The sequence below is a fragment of the Polypterus senegalus genome, unplaced genomic scaffold, assembly GCF_016835505.1.
Source record: "Polypterus senegalus isolate Bchr_013 unplaced genomic scaffold, ASM1683550v1 scaffold_5234, whole genome shotgun sequence".
Taxonomy (NCBI): Eukaryota; Metazoa; Chordata; class Cladistia; order Polypteriformes; family Polypteridae; genus Polypterus; species Polypterus senegalus.
The window spans coordinates 8,244-17,933 of NW_024385650.1; the positions used below are offsets into that span (position 1 = coordinate 8,244).

The following is a 9,690-nucleotide window of genomic DNA, read 5'->3' on the forward strand; positions in this document are numbered from 1 at the left end:
CCACATCTTGGACTCCCACTTCTTTTTATTTTTTGATGTCCAACCTCTCATGTGGCATCTTATCAAATGCTTTTGAAAATGAAAGTCTCAAGGGTTATAAGGGAAGGTTGTTGTAGATGCAAACATCACATCCAGACAGACCCAAGTTGGTATCAAGTTCTTCATGCTGTGTGAAGCATATTCTGGTGACATCTAGAACCTGATACTTTACACTGGTAGAGGAACCAAGTGTGTCAGCAAGAATAGTTAGTATGGCCTCACTACATCATCTGTGCTGTCACTGGTGGACTCTTTAGACCTAACTAAGCTTACTGTATAACAATGGACATCATCTATGCTTCACCTGAACTGCTTAAGATTTTCCTTCAAAGGAAAACTGATGTACAGTATATGGCCCTGTACAAACTGCTGGAATATGCCTGGGTAGTCCGGTCATGTCAAGCGTGGTGCAGTAGTGGACACAAGACAGACCTACCTTAGTGAGATTACTGTATATGGGTGTTTTGATATTCATGCATTTCTGTTACAGATAATAGCATTTTTTGTTGTTCAACCCTTCTAAGAAGTTCATCATTGACCACATCCTGGCTCTGAGGATTTTCATGTTGCGCAAACATGAATAGCGGCAGAAGTTTTTTGCAGACTTTGTTGATTTTCATGAACTGTTTGACTCAGTTGATCAACTGTCCTGTGGGACATCCTGAGACTTTGTGGGATCGCCTGAAGTTGCTGGATATCATAGCTGGCCTGTACTATTGTACTGTGAGTGATGTGCAGAGTGGAGGCAGAACCTCTGTGTATTTCCCAGTTGATTCTGGGGTTTGTCAGGGGTGTGTTCTGCTCCTGGGAGACTGGGTTATTGGGGAGGGTCATGGGTTCCAGCAGCGGTGAAGGAAGATTCACTGATCTTGACTTTGCTGACGATGCTGTGATCAATGGAGGCTCTGATCGGGGCACTCGAGAGACTGAGTGAGGAGTCTGAGTGTCTGGGCTTGCAAGTGTCCTGATGAAACCAACATCCAGGCCTTTAATGACCTCTTGGGCACAAACATCATCGGTGTGTCTGTCTGCAGAGAGAGTGTCGACCTCCTCGAGAGGTTTACTTACCTTGGCAGTGACATTCATGTCTCTGGTGACTCTTCCTATGAAGTCAGTAGATGGATTGGGAGAGCATGGGGGGGTCATGAGGTCGCTGGAAATGGTGGTGCTCCTGATATCTACAAAAAAGGTCCAAGTCTTTAGAACCCTGGTACTTCCTGTCTTCCTATATGGTTGTGAGACATGGACGCTGCCCAGTGACCGGAGATGAAGACTGGACTCCTTCAGTTATTTGTCTCTTCGGAGTATCCTTGGGTACTGTTGGTTTGACTTTGTGTTGCTCATGGAGTCCAAAGTGAGGCACATTACGTGCACTGTGAGGGAGGGTCAGTTATGGCACTATGGTCATGTGGCACGATTCCCCGAGGGTGATCTGGCTTGCAGTACCCTCATTGTTATAAGGACCTGGACAGCTGGACCAGGCTAAGGGGACACCCACATAACACCTGGTTGCGGCAAACTGAAGGTCATTTCCGGAGGCTCGGATTGGACCGTGTGTTTGCCAGAGGGGTTGCCAATCAGGATCCCGAGGTGTTTCAGTGTGTGGCGACGCGCAGTACCGGTGAATGCTCCCCAACCTGATCTGACCTGAACCTTTTTGGCTCGTTTTCTGTGTTAAACATAACACTATGGAGGCTACATGGGTTACTGATGCTTCAGATAACAATGGCATCTTTCTTTCATAATAAACATTTTATTTCAGGTTCATATGTACACCAAAATGGCTCCATCATACACCCTGTACTTTAGTCCATTAGCGAGCGAAAGGCGAGTCTCATTCCATTTTTGAGCTGGGCTCATTTGAACAGCTGTAACTTTAAAAGTTCCACTTCTCACATGCATGTCTGGACACACACAAATACGTGTGACACCCTGTGCCACTTTTATTTAATCCAGTCATGAGCTCAAATCTGGGCTTGCTATGGCAACCTCTAGAATGGCGCCACTGCAAAACTCAAGTGCGGGCACCGAATACCCCTGAGCTTGGGTCCAGGATGAAGGGTCCAGACTGAGGGTGCCTGCCCTTCTGCGCTTCACACTGGCACTCCTCGACCATCATGACAAGCTTGGAGACGCTCTCCGATCCCGTGCAGTTCAGCTCCACATTCTTCATCGTGTATTTGGTCGGGAAGCAGTATGAACAGAAGGTGTACAGGCGATCTTCATTACTGGGGACATGGAACGAGCTGCACCTTCCAAAACAAAGCTTGTTCTTCAGCACCACCTTCTCACAGTTCTCATGTACGATACTCTGGGAAGAAAAAAAAAGAGAGAAGGAAAAACGTGACAATGACACGTGACAACAGTCAGGATGTCCAATGCAGTTTGGGGGGCTTTAGCGTACTAGAAGGGTCTGGGAAAAGCAGATGTGCCACCTCTGCGACCGAGTAAAACGAGTGTTGAAATGGCAGGGAGGTCACAGCACGGGCAACAGTAAAGCATTCCCAGAAGGGAGTGGGCACCCAAGCACCGGGATCAGAAATAACTGCCTACAGACTGAAATTGCTGATTCTGTAGAAGAAATGTAGTGAAATTCACACTCGAGTATCATTTATCAAGAAAAAATATTTCCTGATCATGAAATGTGTGTTGGGACCGACCTGGGAACGATGGGCAGCAGGTTAGGGTGATAAAGGATAAAGATGGAAACATACTCACAAGCGAGGAAGGGTGTGTTGAGCAGATGGAAAAAGTACTTTGAGATGCTGATGAATGAAGAGAATGAGAGAGCGAAGAGGTTGGATAATGTGGAGATAGTGAATTAGGAAGTGCAACGGGTTAGCAAGGAGGAAATAAAGACAGCGAAGAAGATGACTGAAAAATGGAAAGGCCGTTCGTCCAGATGACATACCTGTGGAAACATGGAGGTGTCTAGGACAGATGGCAGAGGAGTTTTTAACCAGATTGCATAATGGAATCTTGGAAAGTGAGATGATGTCTGAGGAGTGGAGAAGAAGTGCACTGGTGGGCCGATATTTAAGAATAAGGGGGAGAAAAGGAATGAACAAAAGAAAGGGGATAAAATTGATGAGCAACAGCATGAAGTTATGGGAAAGAGTGAAAGCTAGGTTAAGAAGTGAGGTGATGCTTAGTGAGCAGCAGTGTGGTTTCATGCCAAGAAAGAGCACCACAGATGTGATTTTTGCTCTGAGGATGTTGATGGAGAAGTTCAGCGAAGGCCAGAAGGAGTTGCATTGTGTCTTTGTGGACCTGGAGAAAGCAAATAACAGGGTGCCTCAAGAGGAGCTGTGGTATTGTATGAAGAAGTCGGGAGTGGCAGAGAAATACGTAAGAGTGGTACAGGATATGAACGAGGGAAGTGTGACAGTGATGAGGTCTGCGGTAGGATTGATGGAGGTGGGATTACATCAGGGATCGGCTCTGAGCCCTTTCTTATTTGCAATGGTGATGGACAGGTTGACAGACGAGATTAGACAGGAGTCCCTATGGATTATGATGTTTGTGGATGACGTGATCTGTAGTGAGCGTAGGGAGCAGGTTGAGGAGAGGAATGAAGGTCAGTAGGACCACCAAGACAGAATACGTGTGTGTAAATGAGAGCAAGGTCAGTGGAATGGTGAGGATGGAGGGAGTAGAGTTGGCGAAGGAGGATGAGTTAAATACTTGGGATCAACAGTACAGAGTAATGGGGATTGTGGAAGAGAGGTGAAAAAGAGAGGGCAGGCAGAGTGGAATGGGTGGAGAAGAGTGTCAGGAGTGATTTGTGACAGACAGGTACCAGTAAGAGTGAAAGGAAAGGTCTACAGGACAGTAGTGAGACCAGCTATGTTATATGGGCTGGAGACGGTGACACTGACCAGAAAGCAGGAGACAGAGCTGGAGGTGGAAGAGCTAAAGATGTTAAGGATTAGAAATGAGGACATTAGAGGGTCAGCTCAGGTTGGACGGTTTGGTGACAAAGTCTGAGAGGCAGGTTGCGTTGGTTTGGACATGTGCAGAGGAGAGATACTGGGTATATTGAGAGAAGGATGCTAAGGATAGAGCTGCCAGGGAAGAGGAGAAGAGGAAGGCCTAAGAGAAGGTTTATGGATGTGGTGAGAGAGGACATGCAGGTGATGGGTATGACAGAGCAAGGTGACGAGAACAGGAAGATATGGAAGAAGATGATCTGCTGTGGCAGCCCCTAACGGGAGCAGCCAAAAGAAGAAGAAGAAATTGTGTAAATTACGTATCCTACAGACCACCTTCGGAACGGATGCAGACCCCTTTCCTTTTTTTTCCATTTTTGTTATGTTCCAATCTTGTGCTAAAATCTTTTTTTTTCTCTTATCAAAAAATACTCAATACCCCAGAATGACGAAGTGAAAATCGGAGTTTGGGAAATTTTGCAAACTTATGAAAAAATAGAAACTGAAATATCGCGTTGACACAAATATGCAGCGATCCCAGCCAGGTTTGACGTGATGGCACACTAAAGATGGCAATGGGAGGACTTGTATTGTAAAGCGCACATCGGCTTCTCTGTTTACTTCTTCCTTTCTTGCCCTTCCATTGTGCGTCCATTCATTTCATTTGAAAAGTTGACAGATCAAACTCTGACTGATGTCAGCAGCATGGGCATTGGGGGTGGGGGCACCCAGGAGGAACGTTTTGGGTGGGGATGCACGTCGCTCCATTAGTGGTCATCAGTCCCGTGAGTTGGTCTCCTTAATGACCGGCACTGACCTCCATTTTCTTGGTTTATTAAGTGGACTTTGGTGTGGAAAGCAGGCCAGAGAAAGACGATCTTATAGCGCCTCCTGCTGGTGGGCCTACGTGACCTGTGAAGGGGGGCACTTGCTACATCGAGATGTTTTGTTAGTTCTGATTACTTGTAATGTTTTGCTGGGTGGACTGCGGATGGAGTCGCTAGTGGCAGATAGTAAAGGCACTATATATTAAGAGGGAGTAATGTTAGTTAGCTTTGTAATGCATATAAAGGCGCTATATATTAGGTCGATGTTAATTTTATGACAAATAGTAAAGGTGCTACAAAATTAATTGAAGTTATTCCTGTGATATAGATATTAAAGGTGCTATATACTAGAGATATTAAATGTGTTATATATTTGATGTTCTTTCTATGACAGTTATTAAAGGTGCTATACATTTGAAGTTCGTTCTGTGACAGAGATATTAAAAAGTGCCACATATTAGAGATATTAAAGTTGCTATACTGTATATTAGATAGAGGGTAGTTCTGTGAGAGGGACAGTAGAAGTGCCAGATATTAGAGGTGTTATGTATTAGATCAATGTTAGTGCTATGACAGATATTAAAGGTGCTATATACCTGACTGAAGATATCCCTAAGACATTTGATATTAAAGATGCTATATATTATATGAGTTATTAAAAGTGCTCATATTTGATTGGTGAAATGGTCAAAGGCAGCAACCAGTTAAGTGTCAATTGTTAAATAATGGGTTAAACAACCGGAAAAGCAGAATGAAAAACTTCTTAAAAAGTACAAAAAAAAAAACACTTCGCTATCCCCATATAACTACTTAGTACATTCAACGTGAAATTACAACAACAGACAGCAAACATCAGCCAAACGTAGTTAGTGATGACTACATTGACCCCAAGACACAGAAGCTGGCAAATAAACAGCTCACTTAATTAGGCAAGGAGTCCACTTAAAAACACAAAATGGTCGGAACAAAAACCTGCAGCCACAGGGGGTCTCCGGGACTGAGTTTAGGAACCATTGTATCAGAGAGATTAAAGACGCTATACAGTATATGAGACTGCTGTTAGTTCTATGCCAGAATGATGTCAAAGGTGCTTTACAGTAGACTGATGTTGGTTCAGTTAAACAGACAATAAAGGTGCTATATATCAGAGCAATGTTAGTTCTGTGATATTAAAGGCTCTATATGTTACATCAATGGTACCCTTATGACAGATAGTAAAAATGCCATATATTAGGATCAAGTCAAGTTCTGTGATAGATATTAAAAGCAACATTTATATTAGAGCAGTTATAGTTCTATAAATGAGAGATGCTGTATTAAAGGCCATATATATATATTGATTGATTTTTAGGTCCATGACAGACAGAGACATATACTCGAATGATGTTAGTTCAATGACAGATATATTAAAGGCGCCATATTGTAGATCAGTGTTAGTTTTATGACAGGTAGGATGTTGAAGATGCTGTATATTAGAGCAGTCTTGGCTTCATGACCGTGGTAAAGGCGCTATCGATTTTGGTACTGACAGATATGATGGCCTCTAGATAGATTAGATTGATGTTAATTAATACTTTCTTTTATCAGTGTACTGCTGCTGGAGTATGTGAATTTCCCCTTGGGATTAATAAAGTATCTATCTATCTATCTCTTATATAGTGCCTTTCATATCTATTTATCTATCTATCTATCTCTTATATAGTGCCTTTCATATCTATCTATCTATCTATTTAATATAAAAGTTATAAGTTCATTATATAATATTAGATCAATTTTAGTATAAAAGAGGCATTAAAGATTGCTGTTTGTTCTGTGTGACAGAGACAAAGAAGTTATATATGTATACTAAAATCTTAGTTCTATGACAGCTCCATGTCAGAGAGATATTATATACATATACTAGAATGATATTAGTTCAATGACAGATATATTAAAGGCGCTATATTGTAGATCAGTGTCAGTTTTATGATTGACAGGACATTAAAGGTGCTATATATATTAGAACAATCTTAGTTCTATAAGAGGTAAAGGCGCTATATATTAGATAGCTGTGGGGACTATGGCAAAGATAGTAAAGGATATATATATATATATATATATATATATATATACACACACACACACATTACATAAATGTTAGTTTTGACCGATATTAAAGACGTCATACATTGGATCGATTCTAGTTCTGTGTCAAATATTAAAGGCACTATCTATCTATTTATCTATCTATCTATTATATACTGCCGTTACTATCTATCTATCTATCTATCTATCTATCTATATATATATATATATATATATATATATATATATATATATATATGATCAATTTTAGTTCTATAAAAGTAGATCGTTTTTAGTTCCATGACAGAGATAAAGACGTTATACTGTATGCTGTACGTATACTAGGCCGATGTTAGTTGTATGACAGAGCTACATTATTAAAGGCGCTATATAGAAGATCAGAGTTATTTTTTTGACAGATTGGATGTCAGAGGGGCTGCATAGTTGATCGCTCTTGAGTTTCATGGCCGAGGTAAAGGCGCTATTTATCAGATCGCTGTTGGGACTATGACAAAGATAGTACAGGATTTATATACTGTTACACATTACATAAATGTCAGTTTTGACCGATATTAAAGACGTCATACATTGGATCGATTCTAGTTCAGTGTCAAATATTAAAGGCACTATCTCTTTCTCTATCTATATATATATATATATATATATATATATATATATATATATATATAATATTATTAGATCAGTTTTAGTTGTGTAAGAGCAGATCGTTTTTAGTTCCATGACAGAGATAAAGACGTTATACTGTATGCTGTAAGTATACTAGGCCGATGTTAGTTGTATGACATTACTAAAGGCGCTATATCGCAGATGAGAGTTTTCTTTTTACGACAGACAGGATGTCAGAGGGGCTGCCTATTTGAGTTCCATGGCCGAGGTAAAGGCCCTAAAGACGCTGTATATCGCATGGCGGTCTTCTGCCCCCCACCCTCTTACCTGCGCGAAGGGCAGCGCTCTGCACGTCTCCTGCTGCAGCTCGTTGGTTTTGATGGGCAGGACGGTCTCCTGCGTGTCGGATCTTCTCCTGAACATGAAGTGGTTCCAGAACCTCTTGGCGTTTTTCAAGTGCGGCGCCTGGCCGTGTGGTCTCCTAGCCTGCGCCGCGGGTGTGGGGCTCTGTATCCCAAAGAGGCTGGCGATGACAGCCGAGTTCATGGAGTCCGCGCCGCCCGCGGGAGCCCCCGGTTGTGCCGCAGAGACCTGGATTCGCCGGTAAGGCGTCCTCCCGTGCTGTTGCTGCTGCTCCGCGTTTTCCGTCTCGTTCACCGACGCGTCTTCAGCGAAGTAAACGGGCGGCTCGGTGGCGTAGCGGTCACTGCTCGAGGACACGAAGTCTGCGGCTTCATTTGAGGATCTGCGCTCTTCCTCCCAGCCCGACGCTCTCCTCCTGTGCAAGTTGTAGATGGACCAGCCATCGGGGGCCACGAGGTCCGCCACTGCGCAGGCGACCAGCACTCGGAGCGCCCAGGACACCTTCATCATTATTGTCATCATCAGCGCCGAACGAGTCGAGGTCGCTAGAACGCTGCCCACTTTTCTGGGGCTGGTAGGGTCTGGGGGTCCATCCTTTAAAGCCGCCGGCAAGCTTCTTATCGCCCCGCTCGTCAGACTGGCCTTTCGTTACACAAACAAGCGCGCGGCAGAGTTTAATTATGATAAAGGACAGGGCAGCTGAGCTGAGCCCGGGGGGAGTGACAGGCGCTTTGAAGTGGCCGGCCTGCCCCCTCACTCGGACACGACGGTGTTTATCGTCAAGTCTGAGCCGTGGATTTGTGTATTGGCGCAATCCACACGCCGGGGTTCGATGTGGCCGCAGCACACGGGAAAACGGGACCGCTGGGACCACCCTGGGCGGCAGAAGAAGAAAAATGAAAACAGCGAAGGAAACGCAAAGTGAAAAGCTCCTTAAAACTTCTCTTTACGCATCTGCTCCTCGTTTTAGCGCTCCAGCTATCTTTATATAGCGCCTTGTACACAGCGCAGCCTCGTAAGGACGTTTAACAAAACCACCTCCTCAACATTTCCACCTGAACCACTTGTCCTAGTTGTGCCGTTCTTACTTATCGACTTTATAGTGCCTTTCACATCTACCTGTCTGCTGTATATTATAGGCATTGTTATATAGTGCCTTTCCTTTCAATCTTTGTATCCACAGTATCTTATCTCACAAAAGAACCCCACGGGAAAATTATTATCGATCATGACTTAATATTTGGTGGCGCGGCCTTTAGAAAGAGCAAATGCAGATAAGTGCTTGAATGAAGGACGGAGTTGCTTGAAGCTCTCTACTGGTTTGGTTGTTTGGTTTTTTTTGACAGGTCAGCAGCATTTGATGGCTCTCTTCTCCCAGCAGCTCTTTTCAGAGCTCCGCACAAGCGCTTGATGGGATTTCGAGCAGGACGGATTGCTGGCCACTTCAGAACAGTCCAGCGCTCGTTTTGAAATCATTTCTGAGGGCCGCTTTGAAGTGTCCTTTGGGTCATTGTCATGCTAAAAGACCCTGGACCTTCAGTGGAGACCCAGCTTTATGACTTTGTACTTTTCTTATTTACAGTATGTTACAGGCATCTGTCGGTCTACTGTATGGTGTGTATATATTACTATATAGTGCCTGTCCTATCTCTGGAGAGATCTTAAAATGGCTGTGCACCGACGCTTCCCATCCAACTTCTGTTTCTTTTTCCGGTTTCTTTGTGGTGGCGGCCTGCGCCACCACCACCTACTCAAAGCATCATGATGCTCCAACAATGATGGACTGAAAGCCAGAAGTCTACGTGACCATCATCATCAGGTCCTTCCATGAAAATATGATG

General features: G+C 43.7%; 1 protein-coding gene across 1 annotated transcript; it reads right to left on the reverse strand.

Annotated features, from left to right (window-relative positions):
- Positions 1-1,318: 1,318 nt before the first annotated feature.
- LOC120522407 (cerberus-like) lies at positions 1,319-8,916 on the reverse strand. The gene is made up of 2 exons (XM_039743364.1): positions 7,814-8,916; positions 1,319-2,350 (listed from the first exon to the last, which is right to left on the reverse strand). The coding sequence occupies exons 1-2, from the start codon at positions 8,369-8,371 to the stop codon at positions 2,054-2,056; spliced, it is 855 nt and encodes a 284-aa protein (XP_039599298.1). The 5' UTR covers positions 8,372-8,916; the 3' UTR covers positions 1,319-2,053.
- Positions 8,917-9,690: the final 774 nt, after the last annotated feature.

Coding starts and splice junctions, on each gene's coding strand:
- LOC120522407 (XM_039743364.1), bottom strand. CDS start 8,371: ATGATGACAATAATGATGAAGGTGTCCTGGGCGCTCCGAGTGCTGGTC. Junction 2,351..7,813: donor GAGCGCTGCCCTTCGCGCAG/GTAAGAGGGTGG, acceptor TTTTCTTCCCAG/AGTATCGTACATGAGAACTG.